This window comes from Macrobrachium nipponense, chromosome 13 (assembly GCF_015104395.2).
Source record: "Macrobrachium nipponense isolate FS-2020 chromosome 13, ASM1510439v2, whole genome shotgun sequence".
Lineage (NCBI taxonomy): Eukaryota > Metazoa > Arthropoda > Malacostraca > Decapoda > Palaemonidae > Macrobrachium > Macrobrachium nipponense.
In genome coordinates, this window is record NC_087206.1 from 29700713 (window position 1) to 29725399 (window position 24687).

At 42.0% G+C, this 24687-nt stretch overlaps 1 protein-coding gene across 2 annotated transcripts in view; it reads left to right on the forward strand.

Annotated features, from left to right (window-relative positions):
- Positions 1-24687, forward strand: part of LOC135225711 (protein argonaute-3-like) — a 470090-nt gene that overhangs the window by 250648 nt on the left and 194755 nt on the right. For both annotated transcript variants that reach the window (XM_064265079.1, XM_064265078.1), the window contains exons 12-13: positions 447-641; positions 14683-14907. In XM_064265079.1, coding sequence (XP_064121149.1) covers positions 447-641; positions 14683-14907 — 420 coding nt within the window. The remainder of the gene's footprint in view (positions 1-446; positions 642-14682; positions 14908-24687) is intronic.

Here is a 24687-nt window from a genome sequence, read left to right on the forward strand (position 1 = left end):
CCCAATTCTCAGCAGACTCAAAAAGAGTGTAACGTTGCCATATTCATTAGTAACCCAGATCAGGGGAAAGGGGAGCTTTGTCCAGGACTGTACATGCACCATATGTCTATTAAACTATTATTGTTTGTCTGATAGTGTTGCAGTATTTGTTTGCATTCCAAGATCACAAATAATGGCATATATGTGTGATGGATTCTTATACAAAAATAATTTTTTCATATAAAAGCTGTTTTCTGTGCAAGGCCATTTACTGTTTGGATATAGTCTTAAAATTCAAATTTAAGTGTCTCAGTTTGTTTCCTAAAAATATATATAAATGGTGTTATTGTACTATTAAATAAAGTTTACAAGTTAAATATCTTACCTTCTCATCTCCACTGGTGCTTTATATCAGTGATGCATCTTGTAAACCATCACTAAAGTCCAAATTGTTTTCCTTTAATCAGGTGGACCTTAAGCCAAAGTGTTGGGTGATTATGTACTTCCACAAAGATGAACAACGCGCCAATAAGTTTGCCGATATGTTACGACAAGTCACACGTTGCATGGGTATTCAAGTGGGAGAGCCGAACTTTGTTCGGTTACAGAACGACAGAATAGAAACCTATGTAAATAGCCTGAAAAAGTTTTACCATGACCAGGTTTGTATTTATTTCAAAAGTGTATTTTTTTTTAAATTTTATTTGGATGGTGGTAACATTAAATCAGTCAAGATAAAATCTTCATAGCGAAGTAAAATTCTGGAAACTTCCAAATTCCCTCTCCTATCATTATAATATGCAAGAAATTTAGAACTGATCATTGTTTTAAGGGAACTGTTCATTTAATTTTTACGCATAATTATCTTTTAGCTGGGTAATTTAGTTTTTATGCGTAATTATCTTTTAGCTGGGTAACTCATGTTTTTTGACAAAGGTCCTTTTGGAGTGGGCTGTAGTACCTGATTGCCCTCTTCTTAGGTATCACACAAAACTGTTTCCATTTTATGAGTCAAGATTAGTTTGGTGAAAACCCTTATGACAGAATTCTTAAATGAAAGAATGGTTAAGATGTGACCTAAATTTGTTGAAGGAAATGCAGTTTTCATTATTTTTTACCACACTGTATCTCTTACTAAATAGGGTAGAGTTGTCAGAATCATTTTCTGTCATTGTTACTAAACCAGTCTCATGCTTCAAAGATACATTTCATTTTCTTTGCTGATGGCTTCCTAGATGACGTATGTCAGTTAGAGTAGCTGGGCGAGTTGTTTGCGATAGATATTAATTCTTCGCCAAAGTAACCATTAGAAGAGGTTTTTAGTCATCTCAGAAAATAAAAACTACCCCAGACTTAGAGGAAATATGATAGCTGAGGAAATGACTAGAAAATAAAGAACTTTGGTTTTATATACATTTTATATACATTTTGAAACTACTACTTTGCTGATTCTCATACTATTAATATTTTGATAAGAAGGCTAGTTTTCCATCTTTTGTTTCCATTCTGTCTTGAATTTTAAAAGAAACTAGCCCATGAAAATGTGAGGTTAATATTATTTAAGGTGTAACCTCTGGACAGATGGATTCCTGATACAAAGGGCTGCACTGTATGTAGATTCTTATTAGTATGTGGAACTTTTTTATTTTTATTTGTTTTATTTAGTAAAGTGAAACGGTGTAACTTTTACTGGTCAAAAATAAACAAAATAAGTCACAATTATTTCTTTCTGGTTTGTTCATACGCGAACAAACCTTCGGTCTTAACAATAGGATAATTTCTAGCATCTAGCAAGGAATCTTGTGATATCTGGCAACCCATGCGTAGTAAATCAAATGAAGAGTAGTCAAAGACCACGCACCTATGCCACCACTTCAGTCTTTTTCTTAACCGCCTGGGCGAGCGTTGCGGTTGACCTCTCTCGGCCTTTACCCTGTTCATTGCCTGTTTCGGTTGTGTTTAGTGTATGTGTTTGTTGGGGGGGGGGGGGGGGGGGGGGGGGGGTGGGGGGGTGGGGGGGGGCCCCAGGGGGGGGGGGGGGGGGGGCCTGTTCCGGCCCTGTTATTATGGCTGCTTCTGCTGCTGCTCGCCTCGTCAACGTGCCCCGGAATTCCAGGTTTTCTGTGTTCTCGTTTTTTGGCGACCGAGCCCCACAGCATGTGTAGCAGGTGCCACTCTAATTTTTGTACTATAACGAATCCTTGCATGGAATGCTGTGCATGGCCTAAAGAGCAGTGGAAGTCGTTTTATAGCAAAAGAGAGCATAGGAGTATTTCTACTCTTCCTTCATGGAAAGGTTTTCTCCTCTTCCCGATGCTTTGTCTCCTGCAGTGCTCACATGCCATAGTAGCATTGTGCATGAGTCTCCTTCCTTTTCTTCCATCGATTCATTGTTGGAAGTATCGGGAGGCCCCCAGGCTGAATTTTGTAATGTCAACCCCTTCTTCTTCGGGAGTTAATTTGATTCCCGGGAAGAGGTAGGCTTTTTCATCATTCTCTATTATTCCAGAGAGAGATGTCCAAGATGGCAGCAATTTGGAAGATGCTCGTGCTAGGGGATCCTCCGTCCTTGGAGGGGTGCTGGTACACTTATGGAGGCTCACTACCCCCTCCTCAGGCTGACCAGGCCTCCTCCCGACCTCGTCTTCGTGGGTAGCCAAGGTCAGCCATCTTGTATTGCTCCACCAGCGTCTGCTTTCCTTTCAGACTGAGGGGAAGCCGTGACATCATCACCACTTCTGTTGTCACTTTCATCGTATGACGTCCCTCTCCCAGTCCGTCTCCTCTGCACTGCCTCTCTCGGCTGTGGATAGTCCATCTCTGGCATCTCCCTTCCATGTCATCAGAGCCTTCTCATGCTGATCAGTCTGAGGCTTTATGCCAGGCAGTGCTTAAGAGGTTGGACTCTGTTTTGGATGATAAGTTGGCTGCCTTATCAGCTGGGAGGACTGGAAGAAAACGTGTTGCATCGTCCCTGCCTCCTGCGAAGAGATCACGTAAGAAACCAGTGCTGTCTTCCCCTCCTCCTTCCCCCTCTACGCCACGTTGGGATATCAAGCATTGGAAGGCTAAGGACTTTGCTCTTTCTTTGCCTACGAGGGAGGAACAACGTGGCCATGTTCTCGAGTGTTGGTGTTTCGGAGAGTGTTAGTGTATCTTTCCTTGTGCAATCTGCAGTGGCTGCTTCGTCCTCTGCATCGAATTGCAAGCATGTTGCAACCTCCCCTGTCATTGAACATTGCAAGCATGTTGCAACCTCCCCTGTCCATGGACATGATGCGACCTCTCCTACTTCTCCAGGGCCTATTCATCGCCATAAGGATCTCAAGGTGCCTGTCAAAAGGTCGAAGGTGGTGAGCGCAGAGTTGGAGCAGCAGGAAGTGTTTGCCAGCCCCTCTCCCCGGTGCTTCCAGGAGTTCGACTCTGGGGATTCTGCCTCATTCTCGAGTGTTCAGGATTTCTCTCCAACTCACGTTTGTACATCTGCCACACCTGTGACCATTTGCCGACATGTTAGAGTCATCTGTTGGAGGAATATGTTGTGATGTTCCTTGTGTTGTAATGGGTTCGTCCCTGGAACTGGCGTGTGGACCCAGCCCAGACAGGTTAGTTGCTGTTTCGGATTGTTTGGCTGCTGATCCTTCCGTTAATTTTATGAGGAAGGTGCTTCCTTAGAGGAACCTACTCATCCTTCTCATCCAATCAGTCTCCGTTGCCAGAGCAGGAGGAGGGAGACACGCAAGAGTTTTTGTCTTCCTTTTCAGAAGTTGTCGATCTCATTCGTGGGTTCAACAATTTGGAAAGTAGGACTCAGGCTCTGTCATCTTACACTCCTTCTTGCTTGGAAGCCTTGGTGGGAACTACGCAGGATCCCAAATCATCTTTTCAGCTTCCCTTGTTGGGGCACGTCCAGTCAGTCTTGCATAAGGTTAACGCCTCTGTTTCAGATCTTAACCCGGACGTCATTCACCTGAAGCCGGGATTGACTTTGGAGCAGGTGAGGTCAGTGGCTCTGTCCTTGTCACCACAGGATGCCTCAGCGTTGGAATCTACAGCAGCCTCCATGTTGCAGACGGTTTCTTGGCTGGACTTCTGGTCTATGGCCATTGCCAAGATAGCTTCTGACAGGTCCCCAGAAGGGTTGGTGAGTGCATCCTCGCTTGCCAGTCTGTTGCAGTTCGGAGGCAGGCCGTTTCTGTATATGGCTCACCTCAGTGTTAATTTATGGGCTAACCTTCTCCTGATTAGAAGAGACGCGGCTTTATCTAAGATGGAGAGATCAGTTGACACAGAGTCCTTGCTGGCATTGAGAAATGAGGATTTGTTGGAGTCCCAATTTTGTTTCCTCGGTTGACTGAGCTGGAAAATGCGATAGACCGGCGCTGGGTTGACATCAAAAGACAGACTGGTACACTAGGCCGGTGTCTAAGTCGGGAGGCCTCATACTGGAGACATCTGGCCTCTCTCCTCCCCCTGTCCAGCAGCAGTCAAGAAGATCTTCGCCTGGTAAGCTGTCGAGGAGTTTGATTTCGGCAGGCCCTTCCCATTTGACTCAGCCTAGATCAGAGGACCAATGTCCCTTTTGTTCTCGTTCCTTTAACCCTCTTACGCTGAAGCGGTAAAAAAAAAATTGTCTCCCGTGTGCCGGAGGTGTTTCAGAGTGAGCGCGGAAGCGGAAAAAAATATTTTTCAAAAAATCACAGCGCGCTTAGTTTTCAAGATAAGAGTTCATTTTTGGCTCTTTTTTTGTCATTGGCTGAAGTTTAGTATGCAACCATCAGAAATGAAAAAAATTATCATTATCATATATAAATAATGCGATATATGATAGCGCAAAAACGAAATTTCATATATAATTGTATTCAAATCGCGCTGTGCGCAAAACGGTTAATTGTAACAAGTTACTTTTTTTTTCGTTGTAATGTACACTAAATTGCGATCATTTTGGTATATAACACAGAGAAAATATTATCACAAAATAATGCATGAATTCGTAACGCGCAGACGTAAACAAATATTTTTAAAAAATTCACCATAAATCTAAATATTGTCCAGAGACTTCAGATTTCTTTCAAAATGAAGACAAATGATTGAATATTACTATACTGTAAGAGTATTAGCTTAAAATTGCAGTTTTCGACCATAGCTGGCGAGTTAAAGTTGACCGAATGTATAATTTTTTTATATATATTTTTTATATGCAATTATTTCGGAAATAAGAAAAGCTACAACCTTTAAATATTTTTCGTTTTATTTTACATGAAATTGCGCATATTTTCATATATAAAACTCTATGAAATGCCTAATATGAAACGGCGAGCAAATATTCCGAGAATGGTACGTACGCATTTTCGGAGATTTGTGGCGGAGAATCCGCGCGCGGAGGGAAGGAAAGATTTTTTTTAAATTCACCATAAATCAAAATATTTTGCTAGAGACTTCAAATTTGTTTCAAGATGAAGATAAATGACTGAATATTACTAGACTGTAAGAATTTTAGCTTACAATTGCGTTTCGACCATTTCGGTAGAGTCAAAGTTGACCAAACGGGGTGGGTTTTTTTTTTTTTTGTTCTATTATCGTGATTAATATGCAAATATTTCAATTATTTTTTGTTGTATTCTACATGAAATTGCGCACATTTTCATGTATAAAAACTTTATGTAACGGCTAATTTAAAATGGTTGCAAACATTACCACAATCGCACATATGATTTTTTCGGAAGAGTTACCGCGCGGACGTAAAGAAAAGTTGTTATTTTTTTCATAAATTCACCATAAATCGAAATATTGTGCTAGACTTCCAATTTGTTGCAAAATGAAGTTAAATGCTTGAATAATTACTAGAATATAAGCGTTTTTAGCTTACAATTGCATTTTTCGACCATTTCGGTAGAGTAAAAAAGTTACCGACCGAAGTTGAAATTTTGGCAATTATCGTTATTTATATGAAAATATCTCAAAACTGATAAAAGCTACAACCATGGGTTGTTTTAGTTGTATTGTGCATGAAATTGCGACATTTTGCATATATAAAACTTTATGTAACGGCTAATTAAAATGGTGCAAACATTACCACAATCGCACAATATGATTTTTTCGAAGAGAGTTACCGCGCGGACGTAAAGAAAATGTTATTTTTTTCATAAATTCACCATAAATCGAAATATTGTGCTAGAGACTTCCAATTTGTTGCAAAATGAAGTTAAATGCTTGAATATTACTAGAATATAAGCGTTTTAGCTTACAATTGCGTTTTTCGACCGTTTCAGTAGTAATAAATTTGACGGAAGGTTGAAATTTTGGCAATTATCGTTATTTATATGAAAATATCTCAAAAGTGATAAAAGCTACAACCATGGGTTGTTTTTAGTTGTATTGTGCATGAAATTGCACACATTTCATATATAAAACTTATATCAACGGCTAATTTTAAAATGGTGCAAACATTACCACAATCGCATGTATGATTTTTTTCGGAAGTTACCGCACGGACGTAAGGAAAATGTTTTTTCATAAATTCAATATAAATCGAAATATTGTGCTAGAGACTTCCAATTAGTTGCAAAATTAAGGTAAATGATTGAATATTACTAAAATATAAGAGTTTTAGCTTACAATTGCATTTTTCGACCATTTCTGTAGAGTCAAACTTGACTGAAGGTTGAAATTTTGGCACTTATCATTATTTATATGAAAATATCTCAAAACTGATAAAAGCTACAATCATGAGTATTTTATTGTTGTATTCTACATAAAAATGCGCACATTTTCATATATAATACTTCATGTAACGGCTAATTTACAATGGTACAAAAATTATGTCAAGTGACGAAAATAATTTCTGAGATGTGTCACAGATACTTTTTAGTGCGGCAAGAAAGAAATTCGCGCTTGCGCGCCTGCGTAACAATTGTAAACAAAACAGCACCTTGATCCGTGAACTCTCAGCATCCCCCAAGGCGCGTGATTCAAAAGTTTTAGGCTGGTAGGCCTATAAGTATTTTTCCGCGAATTTTAAAAAAAACTTTTGTAAGTCGACGTAAAATACGTCCAGTCGGCACATGGGAGACAAAAAATGTCGACGTAAAATACGTCCAGTCGGCGTAAGAGGGTTAAGCCAAAAAGGGGCCTAAGTGGTAGAGTTATGGGGCGGAGAAGTGGGTGGTAGATGTCCTTCGGGAAGGGTACCTACTGCCATTTGACTTCTCTCCTCCTCTGTCGGACAAGCCGCAGCTCAGGAAAGCATATCCTCCAGCTTCTCTAAAGTTCTTATCTCTTCGGGAAGAAGTGCAGAAGATGCTGGACAAGAATGTGATAGAGGAAGTGGTGCGTCCGTCTTTGGGGTTTTACAGTCACATCATCTTGGTGCCCAAGGCGTCGGGAGGATGGAGACCTGTGATTGACTTATCCATCTTGAATCACTACATCAGGAAAGACACGGTTCAGGATGGAGACCCCGCGTTCAGTGTTGGTAGCCGTGAGGGAAGGCGACTTCATGCTGTCGATAGACTTAAGGGACGCATACTTCCAAATCCTTATTCATCCGATGTCCAAGAAGTTTCCTTCGCTTCTCTTGGGGACAAGGTCTTCGAGTTCCCAAAGTCCTATGCTTTGGGCTGACAACAGCCCCTCAAGTGTTCACAAGGGTCTTCTCTCTCATGTCAAGTTGGGCCCATGCTCAGGGGATCTGTTTCCTGAGGTACCTCAACGATTGGTTGGTCTTGGCAGTTTCCAGGGAAAAGATGCTGCAGGACAGAGATCTGTCTGGAAGTGGGCATCGTAGTCAACCAGGAAAAGTCAAAAACTCTACCCAGTCAAAGGGTTCTCACCTGGGCATGGTCATCGATACAATAGTTGCATAAGTTTTTCCATCAGATCAGAGAGTGGAGAAGTTGTGAGTAGTGGAACGAGACTTCCTGTGAAACCAGATCAGTCACTCATCAGTGGCAGGTTCTTCTGGGAGTGTCTTCCCTGGAGAAGCCTTCCGTTCCCTCATGGGTGTCTTCATCTTGGTCTCTGCAATGAAGACTGGGAGAATTCTGGTCTCTGGCGGGGGACTCACCCTGGCTAAAGGTTCCTCTGTCTCTGGAAGTGAGAGAAGACATCGTTGGTGGTTGGACAACCAGAATCTTTCAAAGGGTGTCCCTCTGCGTTCTCTCCACCAGACTTCCTTCTGTTCTCAGGGACACCTCCCTCACCTCACCTCACCTCACAGACCTCACAGTTCGTTCGGGTTGCCCCCAGGTCCCTCAGTGTGAGGCGCCTCTAATGTCTACCAGAGAGTTGCTAGTACATCTTCCGGTATATTTTTGCATCTTCCAATCTTGGATGGTCTGGGATGCAGTTTAGATATTTTGTCGAGCTTATTCTTAAACACATCTACGCTCACTCCTGATATATTCCTCAGATGAGCTGGCAAGCATTGAATAGACGCTGCATTATCGATGCTGGTGCGTAGTGGATTAATGTCTTGTGCTTTCCTTATTTTTCCTGGTATAGTTTGGGCACTATTAATCTACCTCTGCTTGCCTCTTTATGATATTTTAGTTCCATGATATTTTCTGTTATTCCTTCTATCTGTTTCCATGCCTGAATTATCATGTAGCGTTCTCTTCTCTCCTTTCTAGACTATATAATTTTAAGGATTGTAGTCTTTCCCAGTAGTCTAGGTCCTTAACTTCTTCTATTCTAGCTGGTGTAAAGGACCTTTGTACACTCTCTATTTGTGCAATATCCTTTTGATAGTGTGGGTACCATATCATATTGCAATATTCAAGTGGACTACGAACATATGTTTTATAAAGCATAATCATGTGTTCAGCTTTTCTTGTTTTGAAGTGCCGTAAAACAATTCCCATTTTTGCTTTACATTTTGCCAACAGAATTGCTATTTGATCATTGCATAAACATGTTCTATATTCATCATCACACCAAGGTCTTTAACTGCTTCCTTATTTGTGATTGTCTCATTATTAGGTCCCTATATGCATATAGCTTTCCTTCTCTGTCTCCATAATTTATTGATTCAAATTTATCAGAGTTAAATACCATCCTATTTACCTCTGCCCAATCATATACTTTGTTAAGGTCTCTTTGTAGAGCGTTCCTATCTTCATCACAAGTAATTTCTCTACTTATTCTTGTGTCATCAGCGAAACTACTCACTACCGAATCCTTAACATTACTGTCTATGTCTTCAATCATATAACAAACAATATTGCAGCTAGCACCGTACCTTGTGGCACACCGGATATTACCTTGGTTTCATCCGATTTCTATCGTTTGCAATAACTATCTGTTTTTCGTTGTGTAAAAATTCTTTTAACCATCTTCCTACTTTATCTACGATATTGTGTTTTCTAATTTTCTTTGCTAATATATTATGGTCTACTTTGTCAAAAGCTTTTGCAAAGTCTAGATAAACCACATCTGTTTCATTTCCGCTTTTCATATTTTTGAATATGTTCTCACGGTGGACTAACCAGTGGGTTTGTGTACTTTTTCCGGGTACGAAACCGTGTGTCCTATATTAAACAAATTATTTTTTATTAAATGTGTTTCATAATATTTTCTTCATTACCCTTTCATACACTTTCATAATATGTGATGTTAGACTCACAGGCCTATAATTACTTGACCTCTAGTCTTGATCCACTTTTGAAAGTAGGGGTGATATATGCTAATTTGTGCTCATCATAAATCTTGCCTGTATCTACACTTTGTCTTAATAATATTGCAAGTGGCTTTTGCGATAGAATGAACTACTTTCTTTAACAAAATAGCAGGGGACTCCATCCGGCCCTGCAGCAGCTCCATTTTTAATTTCATTAATTGCCTGCACAATATCAGCTTCATTAATTTCTATGTCAGTTAAATATTCACTATTTTTCTTCCCTTACTTCTATATCATTATCTTCATTATCTAGGGGCTAGGGTGAATTCTCTCTTATATCGTTCTGCCAGTATGTTGCAAATTCCTTTTTTTTCATTCGTTAATCTCCCTTCAATTCTCAGAGGGCCTATTTCTATTCTTCTTTTATTCATCTTCTTCGCATATGAGTATAAATAGTTTGGGGTTTTGCTTGATATTTAATAGGGTTTTTCTTCCAAGTCCCGTTTTTCATTTTCTTTTGATTGTATAATCTTTTGTTCTGCATTTTCTATCTTACTTTTTAGTTCTATAACTTTCCATGCATTTTTTTCTTTGGCAAGACCTTTTTTCCACTTTCTGATTTTCTGGAACAAGATCCTTCTGTCTCTTGGTATGCATGGAATGATGTTTACTTTTCTTCTTCGGTATATATTTTTCCACTATTTTCTCAATATTTTATATAATATCTCCGTATTTACCCTTATGTCATCACTACGAAAATGTTATACCCAATCTTTGTTTAATTCTTCATTAATTTCTGACCATTTTATATTTTTACTGTAGAAGTTGTATTTTCCATATCCTTCCCACTTTTTCATTTCTTGCTTATCTCTATTTTCACTTGCTTTGGAATGAACTGTTAATTCTATGACATTATGGTCTGAAATACTCGCATTATAAACTATTATTTCTTTAACATAATTCATCTCGTTCACAAATACTAGGTCTAAAGTATTTTCCTTTCTTGTTGGCAGGTGATTTATTTGTTGAATGTTGTATTCTAGTAGCATATCTAATAGCTTTTCAAATTGCCTCTTATCTTCTGCACTACTATTACTCTCTTTTTTATATGTATAAGTACAACCACCACAATCTCCTATTCGTTCTTTCCATTCTACGAAAGGAAAGTTGAAGTCACCAGATAGGAAGAATAGTCCAGTCCTTGTGATTTCTACATATATCATCCAATTTTTCAATTATTAAGTCAAACTCTTTAGTATTAGGAGGTCTATATATTACTATGTTCATCAATTTTCAGATTCAAATTCTACCGCTATTAGTTCACATTCTGAGTTACTATATTTCTCATATATTTTTCCTTGTTTTTTGTCTTTACCCATATATTTGCGGTTCCCCTTGATTCCTATTTTTTCTATCTGATCTATAAGTTTGGAACCCTTTTATTTGATCATCATTCCCAGTCTCTTGGGAATACCAGGTTTCACTTATATTCATTATATCTATTTTCTTTCATTTTTGGGTTAGTTCTTCTAAGTACTCTATTTTTCTTTTTGAGTTACTCGTAACTGAAACCCTGCGCATTCATCACTATGATGGTTTGCGTGTTTTCTCTTCATTTAATAATGGTAGTAATAAGGATTTTCCCATGTCTCTTTCCTGTTCTGGTATGTTGTTCTTTTTTTTTTTTTATTTCCAGAAATTCTGACATTAAAAAATCCAACTTTTCCATAATATTTGATCTTCCTTCATCATAATTATTCATTTTGTGTCTGAATCTGCAATTTTCTCCGCTTTCTGCAATATCCTCTTGCATAATAAATACAGTTATTATCTCTTGAGTAGAATTTCGGAGCTGATGCTTTGAAATTTTTTGCTACACCTCTGCATATCTCATTGGTGGTTTGCTTTTCTCTTTTACCTGATATTTCTTGATTTCTCTCTTTATTTGTTTCTTTTCTTATTTTGGATTTTATTACTTGGTTGGTTATTTATTTGATTATGATTCATGGCTTACAGGGTGGCATATATTTGCATTTTTTGTCGAACTTACATCCTTTTCCTTCTTTTAGGTTTTTACATATTTTTGGATGCAGATCTCTGCAATCATCCCCATATCCATCTAAGTATGCACATTTACCATATATTTCATAGTTTTGATAATCTTAGGATGTTGTAGTAACATCTTTCTCCAAATCTGCAATTCCCTCTTTTCAAAAGGTTGCAGATTTTGTCTTTTCTTGTCTATTTTTCCTCGCAGGTTGGGGCGGCCTCATTGCATCAGGTGTTTAGAGTTTGGAGGATACACAGCAACAAATCAAACGTCTTGGAGTTGCTGGCAGCCATGCTGGGTCTGAAGGAGTTTCGGGAGAAGGTAGAGGGTCATTTTGTCGTTCTCATGTTGGACAACACCATGGTGGTAGCCTATGTGAACAAGCAGGGAGGCCTGGTTTCTCCTCATCCTTACGCCTTGACCTTTGAGGTTCACCAGTGGGCGGTCAGCATTTTGGTAGAGCTCTCAGCCAGGTATATCCTAGGCAAACGGGATGTGGTCACAGAGAAACTCGGTCGTCAGGATCAGATCCTAGGCACAGAGTGGTCCCTTCATCAAGTGGTAGCAGACGAGCTCTTCCATGTTTGGGGGAGACCCATACTGGACCTTTTTGCGACTCGCTTCAACAGGAAGCTGGAGATATTCTGTTCAGTGGTCCCAGGTCCTTTAGCGTAAGCAGAGGACGCATTCCAACATTCCTGGGACAACCTGGAGGTGTATGCCTTCCCTCTGTTTTGTTTGATCTGTCAAGTTCTGAACAGGCTAATGAGTTCACAGGGATGACTTTGGTAGCCCCTCTGTGGCCTCAGGCAGAATGGTCCCAGATCTGCTGCCGTTGTTGTCAGAGGTTCCGAAGGAAATTCCCCCTTGGCAACATCTCCTGTGTCAGCCCCATGCAGAAAGGTTCCACCAGTCAGTAGAATCCCTGTCTCTTCATGGTTGGAGGCTATCAAGTATCTCCTCTGAGCGAGAGGCTTTTCTCAGAGAACAGCAGGGTATATGTCCAGCAGTCTCAGAAAGTCGACCTCCTTGGTTTACCAGTGCAAATGGTCAATCTACTGTGATTGGTGTCGTAAACAGGGTTTTTCTCCACTCACAACCTCTATTCAGCGAGTAGTAGTCTTTTTAACCTTCCTCAGAGACGAAAAATGTTTGTCCATGTCTGCCATTAGAGGCTACAGGGCGGGCCTTGAGTTTGTTGTTACTCCTTAAAGGTATCAACATCTCCTCGTCCTGGGAACTTTCCTTGCCAGTTAAGGGGTTTGAGTAGTCAAGTTCTCCTAAGGAGCTCATGTCTCCAACGTGGGATGTTTCCTTTGTTCTCAAGAGCTTCACTGAGAGTCCCATGAGCCCTTGCGTCACTCATCTGACAGGAATTTGATGCTCAAGACAGTTTTCCTTCTAGCGTTGGCATCTTCCAGGAGGGTAGGAGAGCTCCACGGTCTGAGCTATGATGTGAAGCACACCAGGGTATGGGGGTCAGTGTCCTTTGAATTTGTCCCAGACCCAAAATCCCTCTGTGCACAGTGACAGGTTCACTGAATGATTTTGTGGGTGGAGATGCTCAAGAGCTTTTGTGCCCTGTCCGGGCCCTGCATTGCTATCTTAAAAGGACTCTGCACCTTAGACCAGGCTACCACAGACTTTTTGTTAGCACAGGCCGTACGAAGAAAGAGGCGTCTAAGAATACTATATCATTTTGGATACAGGAAGCCATCAGACAGGCATACTTGACACTTGATGATTCCGCCACCACGTCTGTGCAGACTAGGGCGCATGACGTTAGGAGTATTGGTCCTTCCGGCTTTCAAAAAGAACTTGGCTGTACATAGAGTGCTGAGCGCTGCTACTTAGTTACGCCAGTCCATATTCACCTCTTTCTATCTTAAGGATGTTGCCCACATCTGCAGTCACGTTTTCCCTGGGTCCTGTGGTGGCTGCCCAACAGGTTGTGTAACTCATAGTTTCCCTTAAGGGGGCACTTGTATCTTACCTAAGATGATTGTGTGGGTGAGAGAATGAGTGAGTTGGCTGGTCTCCTCCTTTCTCTTGTACCTTTCCTTCATCCCTCTGGCCGGTTAAGGAATAGACACGTCATTTGCTGGACTGGTCTGGTACAGGTGAGTAAGGTAGTTATACTGATAGTGTGGTCGCTTAATATACAAATATCAAACCCTCTATTCAGTAGCATATGCTCCACTCCTTGGCAAATAGGAGTTGGGAGTAGTAACAAACCCTGGTGTATTGGTTTGCTATTGGACAGTCAAAGTTTCTCTTTGGTTCCCTATACAATGATTCTCCCATATATCATTGTACGTCACTCAGGGTTTGATTGTTTAGATATCAATTTATCTAGCTTCTCAACGGGCTTCAGTCCCCCCCAGAAGTAATTTCTTCCGGAGCTGGACTGGTGGTTAGGCCACCCAGCTGGTTTAGGATGTCTTGTACCTCCCTCCAAGTATGAGTCTATCCTATTGTTAAGACCGAAGGTTTGTTCGCGTATGAACAAATGACAAGTTTTCTTAGACAATTTGTATTTTTCATAGCTACAAACCTAAGGTCTTAACATTATACTGCCCGCCTCTAGCTGCCCCTCTGTTTGTTAAGACATCCTGAGTTGGAAAGACGACGCGGTGGCGTAGGTGCGTGGTCTTCGATCACTCTTCACCCGATTTATGCATGCGTTGCCAGATATCACAAGATTCTTTGCTTTCATCTGTTTTTTAACTGGATCCAGCTAGGCGCTAGAAATTATCCTATTGTTAAGACCTCAGGTTTGTAGCTATGAAAAATATAAATTGTCTTAGAAAAATTGTCATTTTAAGCTGTTAAGATTGACTAGTATCATTTTTAGAAAAGAGCTTTTTGAGCCACCTCTTTGAATAAAGAAATCTGACTTAGACTTGTATGATCTCTCTCTCTCTCTCTCTCTCTCTCTCTCTCTCTCTCTCCTCTCTCTCTCTCTCTCACTATATGTAAATGCCAAAATCAAAAAGTGAACATTAAAAATCATGTTTGTTTTGTTTTATAACTGTAGTTGCAGATAGCTGTCATAATCTTCCCTACTTCACGTGATGACCGTTACTCTGCTGTGAAACGATTAGCATGCCTTGAGCTCAAGATACCAACGCAGTGTATCATTTCCCGCACTATCAGTCAAGAGACCAAATTGAGATCTGTCACTCAGAAAATTGCTCTGCAAATGAATTGCAAATTAGGGGGTGAACTGTGGGCTTTGAAGATTCCAATGACTGGGTTGATGGTAAGTTTAATATGCTGTTATGGATTTAGCGCTCCAAGATATTTTGTACATTACTGCAGTTTTATCTGGGGTGGAAAGATTATGCTTTCATAATGGCTGTCTGAAAAAGTGATGTATTACACTTTGAAACCTATATTCAGATTACCACTGTGAAATTCTTTGGAACACACACAAACGATTAATTTAGCACTCTGTGAGCCGTTGGTTGCATTGGCTGTTGGATTACAATTTCAGCAGTAAAGTAACTGAATTTATGTCAGTCTCAGGCTCCATGTATTATTTGGATACACATTTCTTTTCTCTTAGAATTTCTCAGTTGTTAATCTTTCCAGGTGAAAGTGAAAATTTTAAATGCAAATGTATCCAATCCAGATTCCAAATACATATCTCAGGATACTAGCAAATTTATTAATTTCATGATCCATAATTTCACACTGCCCAGTAGCAGATGCCTTTTGCTGTCTTGTTTGAAAGAGATATATCCAGTATTATAAGGCACAGAATTTATTTACTGTAAATTCAAGCTAGTGCTTAATTTCATAAGTGAAAAATTTTAATTTGAGTTTTGATTACAAAATACAAAATTTATGTAGAGTAAATGTAGGCCAGTGCTTAATATCATTTGTGGAAAAATTTAATTGAATTTTTTATTACAATACACAAATTGTTCATACGCAAACAAACCTTCGGTCTTAATAGTAGGATCATTTCTACCGCCTATGTGGATCCCAATAAAGAACAGATCAAAGCAAGGAATCTTGTGATATCTGGCTACCCATGCGTAGATCGGGTGAAGAGTGGTCAAGGACCACTCACCTACGCCACCGCCTCAGTCTTTTCTTTAACTGCCTGGGCGAGAGTCGTGGTTAACTTCTCTTGGCCTTTACCCGGTTCCTTGCCCGTTTCGCTTGTGTTTAGTGTGTGTGTGTGTGTGTGTTTGGCAGATGTTTCGGCTTCTTCTGCTTCTCGGCCTCGTCAACGTGTGTGCCCCGGAATTCCAGGTTTTCTGTGTTCTGGTATTTTTGCTTCGGCGACGACCAATCCCAACATCACGTGTAATAGGTGCCATTCTGATTTTTGCACTATAACTAATCCTTGCACGGAATGCCGGGCATGACCTAAGGAGCAGTTGTTTTATAGCTAGAGAGAGCATTGGAGGGTTTCGACTCTTCCTTCTTGGGAAGGTTTTTTGCCTATTCCCGATGCTTTGTCTCCTGAAGTATTCACCCCCCTTAGTAGTGTTGTTCCTGTGTCTCCTTCCTTTTCTTCCATTGATTCGTCGCTGGAAGTATTGGGAGGCCAACAGGCTGATTTTTGTAATGTCGACCCTTCTTCTTCGGGAGTTAATTTGATTCCTGGGTAGGGGGAGGCTTTTTCATCATTCTCATTTATTCCAGAGTTGGAGGCGTCCAAGATGGCAGCAATTCGGTCTAGGGGATCCCCTGTACATACTTGGAGGGGTTGCGAGCGCACTTTATGGAGGTTCACTAGCCCCTCCTCCTGGCCTCGTCTTTGTGGGTAGCCAAGGTCAGCCATCTTGTATTGCTCCGCCAGTGACTGTAGCCGCTTCTTTGAGTCGGAGGGAAGCCGTGGCGTCAGCCCCGTTGATGATGTCACGGGATCTGTCTTTGTGTATTCCTCTGCCAGTGGCGTCTGGTTCCCCTTCACACCGAGGGGAAGCCGTGACGTCGTCACCACTTGTGACATCACTCCCAGTCGTCTCTTCTGCACTGCCTCTCTCAGCCGTGACGTCATCTATGCCGCCCAGTTTGCTACATCTCCCTTCCACCTTCCATGTCATCGGAGCCTTCTCTTGCAGATCAGTCTGAAGTTATATGCCAGGCAGTGCTTAAGAGGTTGGACTCTGTTTTGGATGATAAATTGGCTGCCTTATCGTTTGGGAGGACTGGAAGGAAACTGTGTTGCTTCGTCCCCGCCTCCTGTAAAGAGATCACATAATAATCCAGTGCTGTCTTCCTCTCCCTCTTCTCCCTCTACGCCAAGTTGTCGTATCAAGCCTTGGAAGGCTAAGGATTTTGCTCTTTCTTCGCCTATGAGGTAGGAACAATGCCGATGTGTTCTCGAGAATATTGGTGTTTTGGAGTGTTAGTGTATCTTCCCTTGTGCAACCTGCAGTGGCTGCTTTGTCCTCTGCATCAAATCGCGGGCATGTTGCAACCTCCCCTGTCCGTGCATAACGCGAGCGTGTTGCAACCTTCCCCGTCCATGCACATCGCCAGTGTGTTGCAACCTCCCCTGTCCGTGCACATGATGCAAGTGCTCCTTCTTCTCCAGGGCCTATTCGTCGCCATAAGGATCTCAAGGCACCTGTCAAGAGGTCGAAGGTGGTGAGCGTGGAGTTGGTGGAGCAGGAGTGTTTGCCTGCCCCTCTCACTGGTGCTTCCAAAGTTCAACTCTGGGGGATTCTCCTTCGATCTTGAGTGTTCGGGATTCTTCTCCAACTCACATTCGTACGTCTGCCACGCCCGTGACCATTCACGGACATGTTACTGAGTCATCTGCTGGAGGAGTATATAGTGATGTTCCTAGTGTTATAGTGGGTTCGTCTCAGGAGCCGACACGTGGACCCAGCCCAGACAGGTTAGTTGGGGTTTTAGGCTGTTTAGCTGCTGATCCTTCCATTAATTTTAATGAGGAAGGTGTCTTAGAGGAGCCTACACGTTCTTCTTCTCATCGATCTCCGTTGCTGGAGCAGGAGGAGAGAAGACATGCAGTGTTTTGTCTACCTTTTCGGAAGTTGTTGATCTCATTCATGGGTTCAACAATTTGGAAAGTAGGACTCAGGCTCTGTCGTCTTACACTCCTTCTAGCTTGGAAGCCTCGGTGGGAACTATGCAGGATCCCAAATCATCTCTTCAGGTTCCCTTGTTGGGGCATGTCCAGTCAGTCTTGCATGAGGTTAATGCCTCTGTTTCAGACCGGGATGGTTCACTTCGCTCTTGGGGTTCTGCCAAGCTACTATCCCTGCCTCTCACGAGACCTAGGAAGTACTATGCTACGAACTCTGCATTTATGATGTTGTGCCATCTTAACCCAGACATCATTCACCTGAAACCGGGATTGACTTTGGAGCAGGTGAGGTCGGTGGCTCCGTCCTTGTCTCCCCAAGATGTCTCAGCATTGGAATCTATGGCAGCCTCCATGTTGCAGATGGTTTCTTGGCTGGACTTCTGGTCTATGGTCATTGCCAAGATAGCTTCTGATAGGTCCCCAGAAGGGTTGGTGAGTGCATCCTCGTTTGCCAGTATGTTGCAGTCCGGAGGAAAGGCGTTTTCATATATGGCTCACCTCAGTGTTAATTTATGGGCTAACTTTCTTCTAATTAGAAGAGACGCAGCTTTGTCTAGGATAGAGAGATCAGTTGACACGGAGTCCTTGCTGGCATTGAGGAAAGTAGATCTGTTGGAGTCCCAATATTTGTTTCCTTGGACCGAGCTCGAGAATGCGATAGACCGGCGCCGGGCTGACACCAAAGACAGACTGGTGCACCAAGCTGTGTCTAAGTCGGAGTCTCGTCCTTGGAGACGTCTGGTTCCTCCTCCTCCCCATCCAGCAGCAGTCAAGAAGATCGTCGCCTGGTAGGCCTTCGAAGAATTTGAGTTCGGCAGGGCCTTCCCATTCGACCCAGCCTAGGTCGGAGGATCAACGTCCCTTTCGCTCTCGCTCCTTTAAGCCAAGAAGGGGCCAAAGGGGCAGAGGTAAAGGGGGCCATTGGTAGGTTCGCCTCTCCCTCTCCTGTGCCACGGGGGGTACCTGGCGGGTAATTGGCCCAAGTAGCAGAGCCATGGGGCAGAGAAGTGGGTGGTAGATGTCCTTCGGTGGGGTACCTACTGCCATTCGACTTCTCTTCTCCTCTGTCGGACAAGCCGCAGTTCAGGAAGGCATATCCTCCAGATTCTCTGAAGTTCTTGGCTTTTCGGGAGGAAGTGCAGAAGATGCTGGACAAGGATGCGACAGAGGAAGTAGTGCATCTGTATGCGGGGTTTTACAGTCACATCATCTTGGTGCCCAAGTCGTCGGGAGGATAGAGACCTGTGATTGACTTATCCACCTTTAATCACTTCATCAGGAAGATGCGGTTCAAGATGGAGACCCTGCATTCAATGTTGGTAGCCGTGAGGGAAGGCGACTTCATGCTGTCCATAGACTTTAGGGATGCCTGCTTCCAAATCCCTATTCATCCGACGTCCAGGAAGTTCCTTCGCTTCTCTCTTTGGGACAAGGTCTTCAAGTTCAAAGTCCTATGCTTCGGGCTGACAACAGCCCCTCAAGCGTTCACAAGAGTCTTCCCTCGTGTGTCAAGTTGGGCCCATGCTCAGGGGATCTGTTTCCTGAGGTACCTCAACGATTGGTTGGTCTTGGCCGTTTCCAGGGAGAAGCTGCTGCAGGACAGGGATCATCTACTTCGGTTCTGTCTGGAAGTGGGCATTGTAGTCAACCAGGAAAAGTCAAACCTCGTACCCAGTCAAAGGATTCTCTAATTGGGCATGGTCATCAATACGACAGTGGCAAAAGGTTTCCCGTCAGATCAGAGATTGGAGAAGTTGCAGGTGGTGGCACACGACTTTCTGTCGGAACCACATCAATCAGCTCATCAGTGGCAGGTTCTTCTGGGAGTGTTGTCTTCCTTGGAGAAGTTGGTCCCTCATGGGCGTCTTCATCTTTGGTCTCTGCAATGGAGACTGGGAGAATTCTGGTCTCCGGCAAGGGACTCGCCCCTGTTAAAGGTTCCTCTGTCTTTGGAAGTGAGAGAAGACATCATTGGTGGTTGGACAACCAGAATCTTTCAAAGGGTGTCCCTCTGCGTTCTCTTCCACCAGACTTCCTTCTGTTCTCAGACACCTCCCTCGCAGGTTGGAGGCCTCATTTAGGCGGCCTCATCGCTTCAGGTGTTTGGAGTTTGGAGGACAAGCAGCAACATATCAACGTCTTTGAGTTGAAGGCAGCTTTCCTGGGTCTGAAGGAGTTTCGGGTGAAGGTAGAAGGTCATTCTGTCGTTCTCATGTCAGACAACACCATGGTGGTAGCGTATGTGAACAAGCAGGGAGGACTGGTTTCTCGTCAACTTCACGCCTTGACCATTTAGGTTCACTAGTGGGCAGTCAGCGATTCGGTAGAGCTCTCAGCCAGATATATCCCAGACAAACGGAATGTGGTCACAGACAAACTCAGTCTTCGGGATCAGATCCTAGTCACAGAGTGGTCCCTTCATCAAGTGGTAGCAGACAAGCTCTTCCATGTTTGGTGGAGACCCATACTGGACCTTTTTGTGACTCGCTTCAACAGGAAGCTGGAGATATTCTGTTCAGTGGTCCCAGATCCTTTAGCATTAGCAGAGGACGCATTCCAACATTCCTGGGGCAACCTGGAGGTGTATGCTTCCCTCCTGTTTGTTTGATCTGTCAAGTTCTGTACAGGCTAATGAGTTCACAGGGTCTCAGGATGATTTTGGTAGCCCCTCTGTGGCCTCAGGCAGAATGGTTCCCATATCTGCTGTCATCGTTGTCAGAGGTTCCGAGGGAGATTCCCCCTTGGCAACATCTCCTGTGTCAGCCCCATGCAGAAAGGTTCCACCAGTCAGTAGAATCCCTGTCTCTTCATGGTTGGAGGCTATCAAGTATCTCCTCCGAGCGAGAGGCTTTTCTCAGAGAACAGCAGGGCATATGTCCAGCAGTCTCAGAAAGTCAACCTCCTTGGTTTACCAATGCAAATGGCGATCTATTGTGATTGGTGTCGTAAACAGGTTTTTTCTCCACTCGCAACCTCTATTCAGTAAATACTAGCAGACTTTTTAACCTTCCTCAGTGATGAGAAACATTTGTCCTTTTCTGCCATTAGAGGCTACAGGGTGGCCTTGAGTTTGTTGTTACACTTTGGAGGTATCGACATCTCCTCCTCTTGGGAACTTTCCTTGCCAGTTAAGGGGTTTGAGCAGTCGAGTTCTCCTAAGGAGCTCAAGCCTCCAACATGGGATGTTTCCTTGGTTCTCAAGAGCTTCACTAAGAGTCCATATAAGCCCTTGCGTCACTCATCTGACAGGAACTTGACGCTCAAGACAGTTTTCCCTCTGGCCTTGGCATCTTCCAAGAGGGTAGGTGAGCTCCACGGTCTGAGCTGTGAGGTGAAGCACACCAGGGGTTGGGGGTCAGTGTCCTTCGAATTTGTCCCAGATTTGTGGCCAAGACCCAAAATCCCTCTGTGCACGATGACAGGTTCACTTCATTTTCCATTCCATCACTGAATGATTTTGTGGGTGGTGATGCTCAAGAGCTTTTGTTGTGCCCTGTGCAGGCCCTCCATTGCCATCTTAAAAGGACTCAGTACCTTAGACCAGGCTACCACAGACTTTTTGTTAGCACAGGCCGTACAAAGAAAGAGACGTCTAAGAATACTATCTCATTTTGGATACAGGAAGCCATCAGACAGGCATACTTGACACTTGATGATTCCACCACCACATCTGTGAAGGCTAGAGTGCATGACGTTAGGAGTATTGGTCCCTCTCTGACTTTCAAAAAGAACTTGGCTGTACATAGAGTGCTGAGCGCTGGTATTTGGTTACGCCAGTCCACGTTCACCTCTTTTTATCTTCAGGATGTTGCCCACAGATCTGCGGACATGTTTTCCTTGGGTCCTGTGGTGGCTACCCAACAGGTTGTGTAACTCATAGTTTCCCTTAAGGGGGCCGGCCGGCTTATGCCATTCTTTAAGGACAGGACTTTGATATTCATACCACTTAATAAGGTGACTTGGGACATCTCCAAACCGCATATGATTTTTGCCTCTGACCTTCAGTTTTGTGACGCCAGGGCGATTTATCCCAAAAATAACCATTTTTCAAATTCTATCTCCTCCCTTGATATTTAATATTAAGACCTGGGATTACTACCATATATAGACCTGATGTAGACCTCCAATTGAATGAGGAGATTTTTTTTAAGTAATTTTTTGCTAGATATGAATTTTTCATTATGGTAAAAAAATAACCCATATAAATTAGGAAAACAAAATTTTAAAAAAAAAAAAAAAAATTTTAAAAAAAAAAAAAAAAGACAAAACAAAAATTGGAAATAAGGGCTTAATTTGATTGTTTTATAATGTCTTTCTGAGTTTTATACCAAATTCCATTGTTATAGCTTTAAAACTAAGTGAGAAGATAGATTTTGAAGGTCAATAACTATAGTTTTGAGATAAGGGCATTCAAAGTTTTTCTTCGTATTTTCATAACGACAATATTAATAAATAATTATTATTATGAATGTATATTTCTTTTTTGTGTATTAATAAACCAAAACTTTTATCTATCATAATTTAATCATAAGTGATGATCCCTTTGCTCATATATCGTAGCTTGGGGCACTGCGTCAAGCAAGACAGGGCACTCCTTCCTACGCAACTCTCTCTCTCTCCTTCACTAACTCGGCTTATTACAGCAAATTTTCTTCTTCTGTATGTTAGCTAGATGTTTTCCTAGTATTTTCTGTTGTGGCATGATGAAATTCTTGCCGAAACAAAGATCAGCAAACGTAAATGCAAGAGAATGTCAAGAGGTGAAATTCAAAGTTGTACTCTCTTTTTACAAAGACAATGTTAATAAATCATGATTATTATGAATTTCATATTCCTTTTTGGGTATTAATAAACCAAAACTATGTTATTTATCATAAGTGATGATCCCTTTGCTCAAAGATCGTAGCCTGGGGGACAGTGACGTGTGCTTCAGGCAAGACGGGGGCGTTTACTTACTACGCAACCCTCCCTCTCTCTCTCCACTAACTACGCTAATATCGCATATATTATATTATGTAATCATATTAGAGCGAATTTTCTTCATCATTATGTTAGCGAGATGTTTTCCTTGTCTTTTCCTCATTGGCATGATGAAATCCTTGCCGAAACATAGATAAACACGTGTAAAAGCAAGCGAATGTCGGAGAAGAAACTTGAACGTGTAGGCTACTTGAAGTCTCTGCTCGCACTAAATCATGGGATACTCTCGTACTCCCCTCCGCTACTCATGGAATCACTACAGATGCCATTTCTCACAATTTCTTTGACAATAATTATCAAAATTTACGATAACAGAAGAAATATTGCATTTTCTTGTACGGATGAATGTTTTAGGCTTATTGAGTTATGTTTACTAATTACCCTGTAACTACGAAAGTAAGAGGAATTTTGACGAAATATTTCGTATACGTATTCTCAATTGCCATATGAAGCTCCATGAATTTTTTCATGACTGCATTTTTCACCCTATACCCCCATATACTGTATAAGGGTTCCGGCCGGCCCCCTTAACAGGGCACTTTTGTATCTTGCCTAAGTTGATTGTGTGGGCGAGAGAATGAGTGAGTTGGCTGGTCTCCTTCTTTCTCTTGTACCTTTCCTTCTTCCTTCTGGCGGGTTAAGGAATAGACATGTCATTTGCTGGACTGGTCTGATACAGGTGAGTAAGGTAGTCATACTGATAGTGTGGTCGCTTAATATAGAAATGTCAAACCCTCTATTCGGTAGCATATGCTCCACTCCTTGGCAAGGAGGAGTTGGAGTAGTACAAACCCTGGTGTATTGGTTTGCTATTGGACAGTTAAAAGTGTCTCTGGTTCCCTATACAATGATTCTCCCATATATCATTGTACATCACTCGGGTCTGAGTGGTTAGATATCAATTTATCTAGCTTCTCAATGGGCTTCAGTCCCTCTCCAGAAGTCATTTTTTATGGAAGCTGGACTGGTGGGTAGTCCCTCAGCCAGTTTAGGATGTCTTGTACCTCAATCCAAGTATGAGTCTATCCTATTGTTAAGACTGAAGGCTTGTTCTCTTATGAACAAATGACAAATTTTCTAAGACAATTTGTATTTTTCATAGCTACAAACCTGAGGTCTTAACATTATGCATACTGCCCGCCTCTAGCCCCCCCTCTGTGTGTTAAGACATCTTGAGTTGGGAAATACTGACGTGGTGGCGTAGGTTGTGGTTCATGACCACTCTTCACCCGATCTATGCATGTGTTGCCAGATATCACAAGATCCTTGCTTTCATCTGTTTTTTAGCCAGACTCAGCTAGGCGCTAGAAATTATACTATTGTTAAGACCTCAGGTTTTTAGCTATGAAAAATACAAATTGTCTTAGATAATTTGTCATTTTTTTACTGTAAATGTAGGCACTGCCTAATTTCATATTTGAAAAAGTGTAGTCTGAGTTATTATTATAAAGCACCAAATTACTGTATATACAGTGGGCCCCCGTATTCGCATTCTCCGGATTCGCGGACTCACATTTGCGGATTTCTCTCGGGAACGTTTCCCTGCATTATTTGCGGAAAATTTGCGCGTTTGCAGTATTTTTCTTTAAGAAATATCCACAAATTCCTAGTTTTTTTTTATCAATTTCATCATAAAATGCACTTTTTGTGATAAAACTATTGAAAAAATCAAGTATGAAAATTTTTAGTGGTTTTTCTTGAGTTTTAACCAACAAAATAAGGCTGTATTTAGCATTTTTATAGGGGCTCCAAACATTCACAGGTTCTAACTATTCACGGCGGTGTCTGTTACGCATCCCCCGCGAATATGGGGGGACCACTGTACTCACATATTATGCGACTTTTGAAACCTAATTTTGAAGCTAATTTTAAAAGAGTCACATCATGCACGTAGTATAAAATTAGCGTACCGTCTATGCTTTCCAAAATTGGCCGGTTGCGATAGTTACTACCGGAGGAAAACAGTAGATCTTTTAAAAAGTTATGCTT